Source organism: Cornus florida, unplaced genomic scaffold, assembly GCF_030987335.1.
Source record: "Cornus florida cultivar Cherokee Brave unplaced genomic scaffold, ASM3098733v1 CherokeeBrave_3.0.0_Hap2_Chr11, whole genome shotgun sequence".
NCBI lineage: Eukaryota > Viridiplantae > Streptophyta > Magnoliopsida > Cornales > Cornaceae > Cornus > Cornus florida.
This window is the reverse complement of record NW_026775581.1, coordinates 118,454,982-118,474,943: the sequence shown is the minus strand read 5'-3', so window position 1 is coordinate 118,474,943 and position 19,962 is coordinate 118,454,982. Positions and strand designations below refer to the sequence as shown.

The following is a 19,962-nucleotide window of genomic DNA, read 5'->3' as shown; positions in this document are numbered from 1 at the left end:
GTTGCCAGCGGTAATAGTTCTAGAATTTTGGTTAAACACAGTGTGTGTGGTGTGTGGTGTGTGTGTGTATAGAAGCTATGTATAATTAACCATGGAGATAATTAAAAGATATGTAAATAATTCTTATGTGTTGGTTTGAAACTATAACTCAAAAATTTAGGATTATGTTTGTGTCTCTTTTGCATAGGACTTGGGATTATGACAAAAATAAATAAATAAAAATAAATAAAAAATTAAGGCACTTATAAATGAAATTAGTCATGAGAATTGTTTGATGCACATGTAGAGCAGTAGAGGAGGACTGTTTTGATGGCTTCAATGTTGGCGTGATGATTATGGTAGAAAAAGATTATGGATCTTTATAATTTTAGAAATAGAACATTGACACAGAGAAACTAGCCTAAAAAAGAAAAACTATTTACCATTTGTGTTATAATCTTATTTTTTTTTCTTTTCGTGAAGTCAGAAAAGAGAAGAAATATATAATAATTTATAAGGATAATTTAGTCTATTTACCATTTGTGATATATATATATATATATTTTTTTGCGAAGTCAGAAAAGAGAAGAAAGATGTAATAATTTATAAGATAATTTAGTCATAAAAATGTATTAATTACAGTTTTTATGATTGATTATGCAGAGGAGGACTATTTTGATGGCTTCAGTGTTGGCGTTGTGATGATTATGGTAAAAGAAGATTATGGATTATTATAATTTTAGAAATAGAATATTGAGACAGAGAAACTAGCCTAAAAAAAAATTTATCATTTGTGATAGAGTAATGGTACTTGCACTGATTTGTTACAATGAATTACCTAACCAAATATTTTTTTGAAAGTTAAAACAAATACACACACACCTTACCTCCGCCGAGGTTCGACCTCCCCTTTGAAAAGAAAGGGGTGATACAGCTGGGCCATTTGGTCCTTTGGTAGCTAACTGAATGTTGTTGATTGGTTATTTATGCACAATACATGCACGTGGAAGGCCCCACTTCTTTATTTATGTCTAAATGGATCAATTAAAAGAAATAAGTCTGTCAATTCACTATAACAAATCGCATAAATAAAAAAGTGGGTCTATCCACTTACATGTGCATAAATAACTAATCACAAACATTCGGTTAGGTAATTCACTGCGGTGCAAATATCATTACTCTTGTGATATAATTTTTTTTTTGATATATATATATATATTTTTTCGTGAAACCGATGGTGATGTGTCATTACAGTCGTATTATACTTTAGAAAGATAAAATTTTAAAGACAAAACTATCCTTATAAAATCCTAATTAACAAAGAATCTCAATTACTATTAATATCTTCCATCATTAATCTCTATCTCTATACCATAGTCAAACCATTTTCTCTATTGCCATCATTGATTCTCGATCATAACCATAATACACAAATATATCACTTTATAGGTTTTCTTCCCCGTTATCTTCGGTGTCACCACCGTTGTCGTTGCCATCAGGTCGCCCTGAGAGATAACTCCGTCTTCTTCTATGGTGGCATTCTCTTTCTCTCCTCTTTAAGTTGATGAATCCGGTTCTCTATATCCGTCACTCGATCGACGAGCCCATTCAGTCTATTGTTGGTTTCGTGTAGTATAGCTTATTTCGGAATTTTTATAGCATCTTTTTTATATAAACCCGTTTATTCATCTTCGCAAAATTTGATCTTAATTAATTCATTTGTTAAAACGGGGCCTAAGAGAACTCTTAGGGACAAAATAATAAATGGGATATATGATTGGTCATATAATCGTGGTTACATAGATGCTTTTTATGCAGCATTTTTAACTGGAGGTATAAGAGGATTGGCTAAATTAATTCATTTTTTTGATAGACGGATAATTGATGAAATTACGAATGGGGTTGGTATTATGAGTTTCTTTGTAGGAGAAGGCATCAAATATATAGGAGGGGGATGATCTCTTAAGGAGGATGATATAAGGGTAATTTTGTCTTTGAAAATTCATGTTGTTTTAATGGACATGCTAGTAGGATGGTCTTTTCGTGCCACATATTCGTCCAACGACTCATAATTGATAAAGATAATTTAGTGAACGTATTTATCATCTTATATATTTTTTATGAAGTCAAAAAAGAGAACAAAGATATAATAATTTATAAGGATAATTTAGTCATAAAAATGTATTAAGTATAGCTTTTATGATTGATTTTGGAACAAGTAAAATTCATTTAAACCCAGTATAAAAAAAATAATAATAAAAAAAACCTAAATAAAAAGACTACTTAAACTGACTTGCAAATATAATATAAAATTTCATATATGGGCCTTTAAATTAGGAGCCCAGCCAACTTTTAAAACTTTAAAGATGGGCCTTTAAATTGTTAGCCCATCCAACTCTTAAAACTTAAATAATGACCCACCTAAACTTTAACTAATTAGGCATTGATTTTCTAAGCAGAGTTATTCACATCTTCCATTAAAATTTCCGATGTGGGACAGTGACTTGTACAGAGTTAGCCTTCACAAGCTTCTTTTATCTATAAACTTGTTCACATCATTAGTTTGCTTTCTCTATCAAAACTTCTAGTAACCAAATAAATAAATAAAAAACCATCTATGTAACTGGACTTGTACATAGTGTAATTTTTAATTTTATTTTTGATCTTTTCCTTCTCATATGTTGTATATGATATAAAATTTCATCTTTTTTATAATTGACTTTATTTTTATTCATTAATTTTGTAATAAGTATAATTACTAAGTCTTTTTAATAAAAATAAATAAACTCAAACTCATTAATATGTTATTAGTTGAGTTAAATGATGTTAAAAATTCATTAAAATTCATCAAAATTAATTTAAAAAATTCATCTTTATCAAATTATGTAAAAAAAGTCACGTATCGATTATCATGTGCGAGTTTAAAAAAATTCATGATTACGGTTTGTTACACTACGATCGCAACCGATATCGCAACTGGGAACCATAGAATCCTGTTTCGACTGAAAGAAGAGAGCTCAAAGAACTTGGTGTATTAGAAACCAAGAATAAAAAATTGATTGTTTTGGTAATTTTATTGGGTTGTTTAGAATTTAAATGAAAAACAATTTGAAAAGTAAAACTTATTGGTCCTATGAAAATTACAAAACTTATTTGTGTTTTACAAAGATAAATAGTATTTAGCGGTCAGTAGGATGAAATCTTTAAATTGTTCAACAAAATTGATAAACTTGAAAGAGACCGACTTAAGTATAATTTTAAAAATTAACTGCCAAAGCTTATCTTTGAGGGTGGTGTTTACGTCATCAATGTTGGATCGAGTATTAACATTAAGTTTGATCGCCCATTTCATTAAATTTAGTTAATTTAACCAAAATTTGCGTTTGATGATTTATTTGTTTTTTATTTAAAAATATAAGTATCGAGTTACTCTAATTATTAGTATTGTCCTTGCCTTATAATACCTGTGTTACCATAATAGTCACGACTAGAAGAATCCAAATTACAATAGGAAACTTATAAAAGAATCTAAATTACAATAGGAAACCAATTCTATGATGGTTTATTTACTCCTATATAAAAGGGTGGTTGTGTAGGTTTAGTAGTAACAATGGTGTGCCTTTTCTCTTCTGTTGTTTCTTTTTTTATTATAGAGCGGTTTCTTTTTAATTAGTGAAAAGATGGAAGAAGAAGAAGACATGGGGCGAAAGGTATGTTTCTCTATACTTTTTTCACATGGATACCAATGTAATACTAGCTTTTTATTGTTGGTTTTTGTTTTCAAGTTGTTTAGTTGATTGATTTGATGTGTTTTATGATTTTCATTAACTACGAAATAATATTTATTTATTTATTTATTATTATTATTGGTGGATGTAATATTCACAATCTATTAAGAATGATAATCCAATCACATTGAGATGTGAGCGTCTAAAGACAATTGTTGAAATCGGTTCAAGTTGAATTGAACTATTTTGGTTTTTGTTTTCGGTTCATATTTCAAAAATAATTTTTTTTATTTATCCTAATGGACTTGTAAACTATATATTTCAATTCGGTTTGGTTTTTATTTTTCTAAGCCGAATTTTTTTTAACATTCTTAAACAAGAAAAACGAACAACACTATTAGCGGACAATATTTACATAGTGAAAAAATTGATAGCACTTACATGGGGATGTCTCATACCTGTTTAGACGTATTTAGAAAAGCATGAGCGCCAAGAGGGTAGGCCACTAAGAACGTTGGGTTTCAATAAAAGGTGATTGTGACGTCCCACATTGTTTGGAAAAAAAAAAAAAAAAAAAACGATAGGGGAAAAATTAGTCATCGACACTTGTAAGAAGTGATGTCTCGTGCTTGTGTAGACCATTTTGAAAACCATGGTTGTCATGAGGGTGCAAAGAAAACAATATCAATATTTGCACAACGTGTTACTTAGGGATAAATTGGTGGCATTTATAAGGGGATGTCTCTTCATTATTTAGATGTAATTTGAAAGTTCTGAACGCCAAAAGGGTACAAAAGCCTATGTGAGTCAAGCCATATGTGAGTCAAGCCATATGTTTAGACGTGTTTTAAAAGTCATAAGCACCAAGATGGTGCACAAGCCTATGTGAGGCAACTAAGGACGTTGGGCAGGGGCGAAGCCATTTCATGCCTAAGGGTATGTGTCCTCTACCCTCAGAATCTCTCCTAGTAGCGTGTTACTTGGGGAGAAATTGGTTGCTAACACTTATAAGGAGTGATATCTCATAGACGCATTTTGAAAACTACAAGTGTAAAGAGGCCATAAGTGTCGAGAGGGTGCAAAGTGGATAATATTTATATCATGTAAGGGTTCTGATAGATGGTATTAGAGACAATTCCTAACCGTAAAATAGGTGGCATGCATAGGGATGGCAATGGGGCGGGTTGGGGTGGGTTTATCATTCCCTATCTCTATCCCCGTTTAAATTTGGCACCTTCAAAACCGCCCCATGACCACCCCCGCCCCATCCCCGCTTGCCCCCCCCCCCCCCCCCCCCCCCCCAATAGCCGATCAATTTTGAAAATTCCAAATCTTTTTATTCAACAAAAGTTCTGTAACAAAACCACATAAATCTTAAAATCCCTAATAGATCCACATAAATTTGATATTTCAAGCAACATCATCCAACATCATCATTAATCAACCAAAAATAACATTTTTCCAAGAAAAAAGAAATTCCAAAAAAATAGCCAAAAAACAAACATAAGAGTTTCCAACAATAGCCTTAATTAAGAGGAATAAAACTATTCAAAACAGTAGGCCATAATCTAAGCCTAAACAGCCTGAATCTGAAGTCATTCTCTGTAATCTCTTCAAAACCACCAATTGTCACCAACCTAATCTGAAATAGAATAAAAACAATAATTTTTTTAAAAAAACAACATTAAGTTAAGAAAAAATAACAAGGTATAATAATAAAAAAACTAATGTAATACCTTAGTCCAAAACTTCATAATTTGGAGAATCATTTTCATCACAATCACAAAATATATTGCCATTGGATGAGTCTTTTTGTCTGAATGAGCTCCTAAAAACAAAACAAAACATTTTAAATAGTCATTACATTAAAGAGAATTTATTTAACCAAAAAAATCAGATTTAATTACCATTCGGTCCATTCTCTTCACTCAAGAGCCAACTTTGAGCACACATCAAAGCCTCCAAAGTAGTTGGATGAAGTCACTACGATGAGGACTGACCAATCTACCACCGGTGCTAAAAGCAGACTCCGATGCAACTGTAGACACCGGGATAACTAAGATATCCCGAGCAATCCTTTTCAAAAGAGGATACTTAATTCCACGAGTTTTCCACCAACCCAAGACATCAAAATCAATTTCTCTAGGTAACACTTTTTCTTCCAAGTAAAAGTCCAGCTCAGTCATTGTTTGCACTTCATATGAACTCGAGTCTACAAATCAGTCAAACTTTAACAAATCATCCTCCTCCACAACTTCCACTTGTTCAGTAAGAGAAGTAATATTGGAAGATGAACCACCCACGCTACTTTTATTTGAGCTTGACTTGTTTTGGTACTCGAAAAGTAAATCAATACAAATTTGTTGAACTCTTTGAACTTCAACCAATGCTTCTTGTCCATAAATTTTATTAAAATAATATTCAACTAGCTTCATCTTGTATCGTGAATCTAAAACCACCACCACCGTTATCACCTCATGACAAACATTCCAATATTTCTCAAATTTAACCAACATTTTTGATGCCATCACTCTAATGATCTCAAGTGGGCCTTCAAGCCAAGTAGACAATGCAACTCTGATTTCACAAACTCTTTGGAAATAACAATTTGAAGTAGGATAAGAAAACCAAGAAAACAACTCTGTAGTAGTGTGGAATAATTTCAACTTCGCACAAATTTCTTTCCCCCTTTCCCAATCTTCATTAGTTGGAACTTTAGTGTAAAGCCTATCGCGTTGCTTTACCCGTGGAAACACATCTTTATATATTAAAACGACTTGAAGTATAAGATATGTAGAGTTCCAACGGGTTTTACAATCCATAGCTAACTTTTTCTTATATGGAATCTTCAATTGGCGAGCTGCCTATTCAAACTTTTCAAGTCTACTTGGTGTTGCTGTGCAAAAATACACACTATCACGTATCCTTTTAATTCCATCCCCCATTACTTCTAACCCATCTTTCACAATCAAGTTCAAGATGTGTGCACAACATCTCATATGAAGAATCTTCCCATCAAGTAAAAATGTACTTGAATCAACCTTGTCTAAGATAGAACCAATGATGGCATCATTTGTGGTGTAATTATCTAAGGTAATGGTGGACAAATTTTTATCAAAATTCCAATCTAACATGGTATCAATAAGTAACTGAGAAAGAACTTTCTTATTGTGTGGAGCAGGCACATAGGTAAATCTAAAACATAATAAAATGAAAATATGCATAATTAATAAGCATATATGAAGTGAAACAAAAAATTGCATTATATGAAATAAACAATAAACATATATATTGCATTATATGAAATAAACAATAAACATATTAAAATTATGAAAAAAAAATAAACATATTAAAAATTAAATTAAAATTACCTCAAAATTCTTCATTGCAATCTCCATGAGTCATCGATAAAGTGAGCTGTTACTGCCATGAAACCTTTCTTTGAATGGTTGCAAGTCCACATATCAGAAGTGATTGCAACCCTACAATTAAGACTCTCCATAAATGTTAATGTTTTAGCCTTCTCGGAATTGTAGATATTTAAGATGTCACTCTTGATTGTGTTTTGAGAAGCCATGTTAAACATAGGTTGAAAGCTATTAACAAAATTTCGAAAGCGACAATGGTTAACCATGGCAAGGGAATACTCATGTACTATGATCATGCAAGCAACCTCATGTCGGGAGATATTTTGATCAAACACAAAATTACGATATTCCACTTGATTCACTTGACCTTCAATCTTTTTAAGATTGCCTTGCAAAACATATTGTCTCAAGTCACCATTTTTTTTTATGTCCCATACACCTTTTTAAATGATCACGCAAGCTACTTGTTCCATAACTAGGTGGTGCTTTCAACTTTTTTTTTACCATGATTGCAAACACCATATTGTATACCATCAATTGTTTCCCTAGAAAAGTCATTCCAAACAATTGACGGCAATTTTCTCTTCCTACTTGTATCATCTGCTACATCTTCATCAGGGACATCAACAAATGAGAAGACAACTGGAGTTAAATTAGCATTGTTGAAGGCTCTGTAGTTCTGTAACTATATTTTGAGGTTGAGAAGTCACAAATTTTCCCTCCAACTCCGACTCCAACATCTTTCAACTTGTTGTTTTTAGATATAAAAAAATGCAGACCAAAATATAAAATTAGTAGAAAGATATAAAAATTCCACAGACATACATACAAATAAATAAACAATACAAAATTATATATATATATATACACACACTGACGCACACATATATGTATCTATGTTAATTGTATTATAATATATTAATATATTATATTATATAATTGCATTGCCAAAATGAAAACGTCAAGACTATTTGGGGCCATTATCATTTTCAACAAACTTCTACTACCATTTATTTGACCTTTATGCAAAAAAGACAATATCACAATCATTATATATATATATATATATATATATATATATATATATAACATCTCACATAACATCAAAATATATTAATGATTCGTGACAGTAATGAATTTTCCCATTTGATATATATGATACCAAAATTTGCACTCTATTTAGAATTTGAAAAAAAAATAAGTAAAAAAACATGGATATGACACCCTATTGCAAGAAAAACTTCAAATCCGAACCAAAAAATTGCAAGAAATTTTTTTTGGCTTAAAATAGTATCAATTGATGGATCTTATTGTTTGAACTAACCTGTGATTGAGAAAAAATATCTGCAAAAATAGGGGGCGTCGGCTCAGGCGAAAGTGGGCTCAGGCAGTGAATCAAGATGGTCGGTGAAGGAGGCAGGAAGGAGTGTAGAACGGTAAGACTGTAGCCTGTAGGAATACCTGCTAATTGCTTTATAAAATCTCCGTGCCGTTGGGAATATATAATATGCCGCCTTACTATCATTGGGAATATAGAAAGTCTGAAAGAAATCATTAGGAATATAGAAAGTTTGAAAGAAATCATTAGAAAGCTGTATAGAAATATAGAAAGTCTAAAAAAAATCATTAGAAATATAGAAAGTCCGAAAGAAATCTTTAGGAATATAAAAAGTTTGAAAGTGAAAGCAGTATAGTGTTTATAAAATTATAATAAAATATTTTCATTTATTAATCGGGGCCGGTTTTGGGGCGGATTCGGGGCGGGGACCTGAGTCCCCTGCCCCCGCCTTGAAACCGGTAGGGGTTTTTTTTTTAAACCCCCATCCCCACCCATTTAAGTAAACGGTTCTTTGAACCCGTTTTAAACGGGGCGGTGGCGGGGCGGTTGCCCACCGGATTGGGAATTTTTGCCACCCCTAGGCATGCACAAGCCCATGTAAGTTAGATCAGTAAAGATGCTGGGCGTAAAAAATGATGATTGTGACGTCCCTTATTGCCACGAGGGAAGAAATTGATTACTAACACTTATTAGGAGGCAGGTTTGGGTTAACCTCAATCGGATTTAGGTCATAAACGGGTTGACACAATTAACTCGATTAATTAATCGTGTCGTGTTAGGGTTGAGGGGTTTAACTCATGTAACTTATTAATACCCGTTTAGTAATTTGGTTGGATTGAGACTTACAATATATATATATATATATATATATATATATATATATATATATTTATTTATTTATTTATAATTATAAATAAACGATTATTAAACGGGTCGGGTACTGACTTACCTAGTAGAATATCCTTACATCGACACGACACGATTATGACCTGTGAGCACAAATTGCCAACCCTAATTGCAAGCATTAAAGGGTGCAAAGCAAATAATACCTGCCAGTGTTGAATAAGTTCTAACAAGTTGGTTAGTAGAGATAAGATGTGATAAGTGGCGTCAGCCTCTGCCACAAGCACAGAGGCTTGAACAGCATTATCCTCCCGTTAACAAACGTTGACCATAACAGATTAGTGTCAGTGAATGTTTTTTGGCCCTGATGACGGCTACTGTAATATGAGAATTTTAGCTACAACCACATTTTTAAAATTTTCCCAGTATTTGTGATGTTTTATAATTAACATTAATAAATAAATCTACCAATTTTTTTTCTTAATTCTGACTAAGTGAAAAACTTTTCGGCAAATAACGAGTTCACAAAAAAAAACCACCATTGTTATTTGCTACCGTGGTTCGTTTAATCAACATATTAACAATAAGGATAATCATGTCATTTTTGTTTAGTCAATGAGAACATGTCTTTATACAGATACTAAGGTTGAATGTGACAGAAATGTGAATGTTGATATGGATGTGCAGTAAGACTAGAAAGAATAGATTCAGAAATGATTACATTTAAGAGATGGTTGGACTAATAGCAATTGGAAATAAGATGAGAAAAATAGAGATAAGATGGTTTGGACATGTGTAAAGAATGCCTTTGAGTGCGCTGGTAAAAAAAAATGACATAGTCCACATTGAGGATAATACTAGGGGCAAAGGAAGACCAAAGTCAACGCGTTAATAAAGAAAGATATGATAGCATGAGGAATAACTGAGGTTTTGAGCTTGAATATAGCATAATGTCGCTGGAAAAAGGCTTAGTTGTTGTTATTGTACATTTGTTAAGGCTCAATGGAAAAAGGCTTAGTTGTTGTTGCTATAGAGATGTCAAGGGTAAAAATGTTATCCTATAAATTCATTTTATTTATTTGTTGTTTGGAAACAATCTTTAAATTAAGCAAAATTTCTAACTTCCTTTTTTAAAATAAAAACTACTTTGAAAATTCAATGAGACATGTTTGGTATGTTTCAAAACTTGGTGAATAAAATAAAGTAAGGTGTTGTGGTTTTTGAATTTTAAAGTGCCAGTGAAAAGTGAAGTACCACCTACATAAAATTTTGGATAAATTATACTCACATCTCTTGAGATTGGGTCAATGACACTCAATGCAGCGGTCAATCCACTGGTTTACATTGACACCCTAAAAATTTCAAAAGTCATATTTACCTGTTAATTGAGAAAAATAATCCCACTCAATATTCTGTAATCCCCTTACCCACCACCGCCACACCTACACGCGACTTCGACAATACTAACTTTCGGCTTCTTCAGCTTTAACTTCTTCTCCTCCGTTTTCCCGTTCTCGACAACACCACCGGCTAATTCGGCATTGCTATCGTCCTCTTTGTCATCGGATCGAATCTTCGATCTGATCGGTTCCGCATACGAGGCAGAAGCTGCTGTTCTTTGAGATTCTATACTGTGGCAACGCTCCTCCTACTGCTTCTCGAGTGACCGGAAAACCTTGTCACCGCCGGCTGCAGCGGATCCGTTGGGAAAGATATTGCCGACATCTGACGGTTTTGCTCCACCTTTTCTTTGCCGCTTGGTGTACGTGACCTTTTGTCATCCGTGAATGCGATCTCGGTCATTTCGTCATGGTTCGATTCGAAGGCGAAGGACTTCTCTTCCATTGTTTTGATTTTCTTCTCTTACTAAAGAGCAGAATTGAAGACAGAATAGAGGGATCCCTTTCTAGATAGAGAAAATGAAGGAAAATGAACTGTTTAGAGAGAGAACGAAAGATTAGAACGGAGGGATTCATAAGATGTATGTCCTGTTGATGTGGGTTAAAGAAAACAATCGGTCTCGTCGCTTTTTACAGAAGGCTTTTGCCTCTATTTCGCTAGCGATATTGATGGTGGTGGTTCTGATTGTTAGTGGTGACGGCGGCGGTGGGTTTCTCTAATTCGCGACCGATGATGGTTTTTGCCTCTGATCTCGTCGCTTTTAATCGACGGCAATGGTGGTGGGTTTTTCTGATTGTTGGTGGCGATGGTGGTGGTATAGTAGGTCTCTCATGAAGGGGGGGCGATGATGGTGGGTGGTGTTAAGACAGGAAAGGTAAGGTATAGAAGGATAGAGATAGAGATGAGAGGATATGTTGGGTATCAGGTGGTGTATGTAAGAGACAGAGAGGGTATGGTGGGTTAGAGGGAGAATGTAAAATGAAGGGGATTTTAGTCCTTTAAAATTTAGTTTACAGGATTATAATAGTAATTTACACTTCTACTAAATCAAAGGTTAAAATGGTCATTTTTTCAGGTAGAGGGGTGTGTATGTAAACTTTTGAAACCTTAAGAGTATCCATATAAACTAGTGCATTGACCATCCGCTTAGTGGCATTAACCCAAACCTCAGAACTTATGAGTGTAAATTACCTTAAAATTTTACATCATTAAATAACACTTAGGTCTTGTTTGATAACCTTATCCAACATTTAAAATTGAAAAGGATAGAAATATATGTGATTTTGGCCAAACTTTTAAGCAGTATTTTACATCCCTAAGACACTTATTATCCACTGAGATTTTGGTAAATCTTACATGGATGGAGCATTTAAGGTTTATTACTCTAATCTCTTTAAGACTATAAAAGGTCAATTATATTCTTATATGTAATATATTTTTATAATACAAAATATATTATAAAATCAAAAAAAAAAAAAAAAAAACTTTTGTATCTCATCTCTCTTATTACTTCTCTCTCCTCTCCACCACCGTTATCCTATCCTAAAAAAAGTATTGTAAATAAATAAAGAATAAGTGAAGGGCAACTTGATCATTTTATGAATTTTCTTTTTTACAAGTTTTGATGGAGGGATAGAGAGGTGGGTTGTTAAGCATGCACCCAAAGCTAAAAGGAGGTCAAAATAATAAACTGAAACGCTCTATGAAATTTGTCCAAACTTCGTGGAGCTCTCAATGTAATTTACTCTAAATATAATTAAGAGTCCGTTTTGAGGTAGGGTCCGTTTAACGTTGAAGTAGCTTACAGCTGTCAAAGGAAAAATCGACACGTGTACTGTCATGTGCCTAAAATACAATTTCACAGCCACAAACCGAGTGAGTCCGAGAGTCTGAGTCCGTTCAGTTTCTGCTCTCTGTTCTCTCCTCTCTCCTCTCTCCACACAGACACACATATAGTACACATATATATACAAACTCTGTGCCTGTACGTCTTCGTGCGAGTTCGAGTCCGGGTTAATGGCGGTAATATGTCTTGCATTTCTATTTCTGTAGAACACCATCTTTATTGTGAACCTAAATTTGTTGACTGTAAAATACAATTTCACAGTCCCAATCCTGAGTGAATGTGAGACCGTGAGTCCGTTCAGTTTCTGCTCTCTGCTCTCTCCTCTGTCCGCACAGACACACACATACAGTACACATATATATACGAACTCTGTGTGCCTTTACGTCTTCGTGCGAGTTCGAGTCCGGGTTAATGGCGGTAATATATCTTGCATTTCTATTTCTGTTGATCACCATCTTTATTGTGAACCTAAATTTGTTTGTGGATTTGTAAATCGATGTATATTCGTATATGTATTAAATCACAGAAGTAAGAAACTGTTGGAGATTTTGGAGTTTTATTAGTAGGATTAATAACAGAAGTAAGTGTTCTATTACTAGATTAACATTAGTTCATTCATTTCAATTATACTTTTATTTCGTTTTAATCTTCACATTTATGAGTTAATATATATATTCTTGTGTTCTATAACAAATTTTATCCGGTAATTAGGTTTTGTAACATTTCCCTTTCTGTAATCCTTAATTTGTTTCAATGTAGCAACCTTTTTGCATGCGGGGTAAGGCCAAACCCCCCGTGCATTGGATATGTTTTTTTTCACTGTAATGATTTTTTTGGGATTAATTTCGACCTTTGCTTTTGGAAATTTTGCTTTTCTTAGTGTATTTTCTGTTTGATTGATGGGAAAATTGTTGGAAAAACAGAATGAATCGGGTTTCGAACATAGCAGGTTTTTATATCCGTTGATAATTGTTGTATAGTATTGTATGAGTTGTCACTTACCCCTCGTTACCATATATAGATTTACCATGTACAGGGTTTACTTGTTCTCCACTCACCTACTCATGTAGCTTCTCCTATATAAACACCATTGTATTATTGTATTACTTAATAAGATATACGAAAATGGTATCAGAGTTTAAAATTTTTTAGTCTTATTCAAACTCCGATCTTGATTCCATCTCGACTTTCTCTCAGTAATCGCTTCTCGGCGATTTCTCCTCGGTGATCTCAGTTCTCGTCTCGGCAATCTCTTTCGGATCCCTCCTCGTCTTTCTCTCAGCAATCTCTTCTCAGCGATCACTCCTCAATGATCTCAGTTCTCATCTCGGCAATCTCTCTTGGATCCCTCCGCGGCTCTCTCCTCGATAATTTCTCTCAGGTTCATCTCGGCTAGATCTTGGTTCTCGTATCTCGGTTCCCTCTCGCTACTATATCTCATTTGTTCAGCAGCTCTTGTGATGGGTACTAAGGAATCTCATCTACTTGGGTCAATCACCAGCACCAAACTGAAAGGCTCAAACTACCTTCAATGGTCTCGAACCATAGAGGTGTTCTTACGGGCTCGAGGAAAATTGTCATATCTTTAATCAACCAAATCCACCAGTGATGAAAAGATTATTGAGGCTTGGGAGAAAGAAATGCTTAGATTATGACTTGGTTATGGAATAGCTTGGAGCCTGAGATCTTCAACGACTTGACAACTCATACAATACTGTACAACAACAAGGTTGCTCATGAGGGTGTTGGAACTTGACATTCACAATACATTGCTCGACCCATTCTCAAAGGGCTCAAGTTTTTGGAGTAATTAGTAGTTTAACAAAGAGCAGTTTTTATAGCAATCATGGATTTTTTTCTTTCACTCTTGTCACTTTTTTTCCCCCTTCTTCCAAGTATCCAGAATAGGCCATATGAATGCCATAATGTCACAGGCTTATAAATTATTGCTGAATCTTTGTTGATTACATATGTATTATCATTATTATGAGATTGTTGTCCTACATTTGCTTATAATGTTCTCAGACCTAGATTGGCTTTTATTGTTCTTCAATTCTACAACAAATATAGTATCAACTGTAAAAATAACTTTGACATTGTTGTTTCAGGCGACTGTTTGTCTGACTTGTGGCGACAAAGGGGAAATGCGCCTTCTAATCTACTGTGTGAACTGTAGGGATTCTGCCGTGCATCAGTATGTTTGATCCTATAATTTGTTTAGATGTTTGTTTACATATCATTGATGTTTAATAATCATATTTTTCCTTTTTAATTATTACTTGGAGGTGGTTACAAGAGATTTATTCATAACAAAGACAGGAAGTGTCTCTGTCTTCCATCTCTCTGCCATAGATTTATTAACATATGTTTGATATTCATATTATTAATGAATATTTAACTACATATTTTTCCATGAAACTTGAAACAATACTTTTATTAAAAAGGAACCTTCACAATTTAACTACATATTATTGAATTTATTGACGATAATTCATTAATATTATTTTATGAAGTTGTCTTTTTTAGTGACAGAATGTTATATTTGTTGAGTTTATTGACCTATAGGAAGCACGGACACGCCCCGACACGTGTTGGACACTTACGAATATTTTATATTTTTTCGAATATCCGGACACGCTGTAGACACGCTTCCGACACGCCATGGATACATGTCAGACATGCGTGTCCCACTCTTTGGGGATTTGTAAGAAGCTTTTAGAAACAATGTTGAGTTGAAGTGTAAATATTAAGATTTGATTAATTACATAATTACTTAAAAATTTGTTGTTTCATAAACAATTTTATATTCAAACAATTAGATATTTATTATTATATATTTTAGTTCAAAGGTTCGAACCCTTGCACGATCATCTTTGACTCTCTTGTTGTCCCACCAACCAAGCTTCGCTATCGGTGAATGGTCTCTATATCTCTCTCTCCTCGTTCTCTCCTATTCTCCGTCCTCTTTTCTTTCTTCTTCTTGTTCTTCGCAAACCCTAAATACTTATTTTTTCTTTTCACAATAAATTTCTTTTTGCTTCTTTTTCCTTTTTTCTCTATTCCCCATGAATTTTTTTCTCTTCTATGGATTACCTTTATTTTTAACTAAGGCCTAATTCTTTTTCTAACAAAACCCTAATCCTTGTTGTCTCTTTTTATTTATTTATCATTCTTTCTTTTTTTCCGGCAAAATGCATTTTTGTCACTATGAAATTGTAAAAAATAATATTACTCTAAATTCTTAAAGTACAACATCATATATATATATAGAAAATATATTTCTTATTTGCTGTGTCCCCGCCGTGTCCGTGTCCTATTTTTTTAGGAATTGCCGTGTTGCCGTATTCGTGTCGTATCCGTGTCCCATATCCGTTTCCGTGCTTCTTAGTAATTGACTGTAATTAATTAATACGATGTATTATTTTATGAACTTGTCCATTTAGTGAGAAAAGTCATATTAAAGTTTAGGTTTCATACTAATAGTAGTTAAGCTTTAGTTTGTTTGAAGAGAGTTTGTTCAGAGTTGATGCCCCCACACCCTTCCTTGAGCTGTATCCTGGCTCTGCCATTGCTCATGACAATTTTTTTTTTTTTTTCCCAGTGGTCTTTGGACTTTGATTTATTTCTCTCGCATTATGAACAGAATTATTTCTTTCTCAGAACATTTTTGTTGAACATAGTTGTTTTGGAGTTTCAGCGTCTTTTATTTTTATTTTTCAATTTGTGGCATTAAAATTTTTGTGGTGGTCTATGTACATGAAAAAACTTGTGCATTTATCCTGGAGTTATTAAAACTTAATGTCATCTTTCTTATACATTTTTATTGTGCTTTACTAACCTATACTTTATTGTTGTACTTGGTTAGCTATTGTCTTGACAATTTTTCCCCCAGTGATGATAATATCACCTGGATGTGTGAGGAATGCGAGCCAAAGGTAAGAAAGTTTTCTATGTTTAGAAAAAGTGAACGAACAACTTTGAAAAATGACCAAGCTGTTGATGTTCGAATGAATCGGAAGAACAACCTAAAGAAGGAGTGCAGTTCCGTAACAGGCAATGGAACAGTTTTTATGAAGGACAGACTGGCTGAAACACCTAAGCCAACAAGTGATTGTTCTCTCCCATGTGAGGAGATGAAGGACCTGCACTCAGTTGATGAGACTTTTGGAAATCAAGCTGTTGAAGTTCGAATGAATCGGAAGAACAACCTAAAGAAGGAGCGCAGTTCCTTAACAGGCAATAGAACAGTTTTTATGAAGGACAGACTGGCTGAAACACCTAAGCCAACAAGTGATTGTTCTCTCCCATGTGAGGAGATGAAGGACTTGCACTCAGTTGATGAGACTTTTGGAAATCAAGTGCTTAGAAAAAAAAGAAGGCTATTGCTTGATGGAGATAGTTCAGAAGAAGATTTTGAACCAGTTAAAGTTGAAGCCTCTTTGTTAGCTTCTTATGACCATTGTGGTCAATCAAACGTATCATACAGTCAGCCATATTTGGAATCTGATAACCATGTCCACTTTGAAAACCAAGAGCTTAGGAAACAGGAAAGAATATTATTGCTTAAAGACAGGGATAGTCCAGAAGAAGAATTGGAAGACCAAGCTGTTGAAGTTCGAATGAATCGGAAGAACAACCTAAAGAAGGAGTGCAGTTCCTTAACAGGCAACAGAACAGTTTTTATGAAGGACAGGCTGGCTGAAACACTCCCATGTGAGGAGATGAAGGACCTGCACTCAGTTGATGAGACTTTTGGCAATCAAGCTGTTGAATTTCGAATGAATCGGAAGAACAACCTAAAGAAGGAGTGCAGTTCCTTAATAGGCAATAGAACAGTTTTTATGAAGGACGGACAGGCTGAAACACCTAAGCCAACAAGTGATCGTTTTCTCCCAGGTGAGGAGATGAAGGACCTGTACTCAGTTGATGAGACTTTTGGAAATCAAGTGCTTAGAAAAAGAAGAAGGTTATTGCTTGATGGAGATAGTTCAGAAGAAGATTTTGAACCAGCTAAAGCTGAAGCCTCTTTGTTAGCTTCTTATGACCATTGTGGTCCATCAAACGTATCATACAGTCGGCCATATTTGGAATCTGATAACCATGCTCACTTTGAAAACCAAGAGCTTAGGAAACAGGAAAGAATATTATTGCTTAAAGACAGGGATAGTCCAGAAGAAGAATTGGAAACAGTTACAGCTGAAGCCTCTTATGGCCATTATGGTCCATTGAACGTGTCATACAGTCGGCCATCTTGGGAATCTGATAACTATGTCCATGCACAACCAGTTATTGATCCAATTTGGAGGTAATGCTTTATCTTTAGTCTTTAATGGTTAATCACATATGGGCTACGCACAACCAGTCTTTAACGCTTGTGTTAACCATTTATTTGCTGCTATGTCTCACTTTTGCTGAGTTCCATATGTTTAGGGGATCCCTTAATATTACCAATGAAAAGAACAAAACCCATGTTGGACTCGTGGCCCATTTATCTAGTAAAGCTTGCGATAAAGTGTCAAATGCTGCAACTTTGCTGCCTCAGGAACTTGATGTTGAAATTCTGCCTAGGTGTGATGCATGGCCAAAGAGTTTCAAGACATTGCCTCCCACCGATGATAATATTGCTCTCTATATATTTCCGAAGTTTGAAAGGTGGTACCCATTGATTTTAACATGTTCCGCTTAATATTACTCTTTTCCCTGGATGCCTTATTTGATCATTTATATATACTATTGAAGGGATGAAAAAGTTTTCGACAATCTGCTGGATGAGATAATAGAGCACAAGCTTGCTCTAAAGGCTGTGATTAATGATGTGGAGCTCTTGGTTTTCTCGTCTCTTGAGTTGCCACAAGAACACTGGAGTAAGTCAAAATAAACTTTTGATCCTTTTTGTTTGTGTTGCAAGTGGTTTGAAAAAAAGGTTTATTGGATGTAGTAGTAATATTTCGAACCAATTGATTTGCAGGATTTCGTAGGAAGTACTATTTGTGGGGTGTGTTTAGGCCTAAGAAGTATTCCCCAGCCCCTGTACCAACTATACATCCTGCTATGCAAAGCCGCAGTTCTCAATGTGTCGCACTTCCCAAGCACACAATTCAAGCTGTGAGGCAAGGTGCAAAGGGTCTTGCTAGAACGATGGCAACTCCAAGTCACCACAGTCCTCTAAGCACCGGTGGTAGCCATGTATATAATAACCCTTCTCATTCAATTTTCCTTGCCCGATCTAAAAGTTCCTCTACTGATTCTCTATCTTCTTGCGCCTCCAAACTCAGTAGGGTTCACAAGACAGAGCAAGGATATGATGAACTATGGCACTTGAAAATGCAGCACAGAAAAGGAGAAAATAGGGAGAGAATGGAAGCATTGGACTTGAAACTTATCGTAACCTAAGGTAATTTTGCACTATCTTTTGAGGTTTGATAAAGGCTGAAATTGGTTTGGGACCATTTTCGTTGGATGTGGGGGATAAAGCAGGAAGCAGCAGTAAATTTTGAGCTGAAGTTGGATGCGTTTAGTACCAGTCACAGTCCCACGGCTAAGCAGGAAGCAGCAGTAAATTTTGAGCTGAAGTTGGATGCGTTTAGTCCCAGTCACGGTCCCACGGCTACTCAACATCCTCGTATGTGTTAACCATCACTGCACAATATGAAACTTGGATTTGCTGAAATGAAGTTTAGCATTTGGTGTAGTGGAGGAGATTTGCTGAAATGAAGTTTAGCCTTTGGTGTAATGGAGGAGAGGGTTCATTGGCTTTTGGAAAGACGGTCTAATTCTCCAATGACTTTGTACAGTTTCGTTCTTCAAATGTAAGCAACTGATGGTTTTGTAGTTGACTTGTGGAATGCAAAGCCTTGGTGTTAAATTGTTGTGGTCAACATGTTTTTTTTTATAAATTTTTTGTAATTTTTTTTCCTTTTAATCTTATATCCTCCTTGAATAGCGAAATAGCGAAACTGTGCCGACTAGCTCTTACTAGGTTTTGATTAAAACATAAGGATCTGAAGAATTGATAAATAAATATGCATCAGAAACGCTAAAACATCATAGATATAAAATAATAATATGTATCTATAAGTACAACCATCAATTGCAGATGATCCTTGTCTATGAGAAATAATATCATCTGAAATAATTTTGTAACCAAAATCTGGATTCAAAATTTTAACTTAAGATTAAGAAAAATTATGTAACTTTCTTATAGGAATAGGACTACAATATCAATTGAGGTTTAACCCATTGTAAACTAATATTTTGGGCCTTTATGTTTGGGCTGATAATTTTTAACTCATGTCAATTATAATTAAGATTTGAACAAATGGTAACCAGTAATCCAAGTCTAATCTGAGTCCAATTTACTTTAATAATAACTACATATAAGACAATTGTTTTCAAGTGTTTAGTTGCATTTAAACTGTTACAATGTCCGTTAATAGTTTAAACTTAGAATATTACTTA

General features: G+C 34.4%; 1 protein-coding gene and 1 long non-coding RNA gene across 5 annotated transcripts; one reads left to right on the top strand and one right to left on the bottom strand.

The window, feature by feature from the left end:
- Nucleotides 1–5,056: 5,056 nt before the first annotated feature.
- Nucleotides 5,057–11,631, bottom strand: LOC132283826 (uncharacterized). The gene is made up of 3 exons (XR_009472148.1): nt 5,615–11,631; nt 5,444–5,535; nt 5,057–5,349 (listed from the first exon to the last, which is right to left on the bottom strand). It is a non-coding gene; the product is annotated as an uncharacterized LOC132283826 (long non-coding RNA).
- Nucleotides 11,632–12,547: 916 nt separating this feature from the next.
- LOC132283776 (ASI1-immunoprecipitated protein 2-like) lies at nt 12,548–19,446 on the top strand. 4 transcript variants are annotated; one of them, XM_059785789.1, is made up of 7 exons: nt 12,548–12,921; nt 13,702–14,310; nt 14,613–14,698; nt 16,370–17,809; nt 17,935–18,156; nt 18,244–18,368; nt 18,473–19,446. In XM_059785789.1, the coding sequence occupies exons 3-7, from the start codon at nt 14,649–14,651 to the stop codon at nt 18,895–18,897; spliced, it is 2,262 nt and encodes a 753-aa protein (XP_059641772.1). In that variant the 5' UTR covers nt 12,548–12,921; nt 13,702–14,310; nt 14,613–14,648; the 3' UTR covers nt 18,898–19,446. The 4 variants fall into 4 exon arrangements, with proteins under 4 accessions (XP_059641772.1, XP_059641774.1, XP_059641773.1 ...); XM_059785791.1 differs by lacking the exon at nt 13,702–14,310 and having other exon boundaries at nt 18,473–18,690; nt 18,780–18,891; XM_059785790.1 differs by lacking the exon at nt 13,702–14,310 and having other exon boundaries at nt 18,073–18,156.
- The last annotated feature ends 516 nt before the right edge of the window (nt 19,447–19,962 follow it).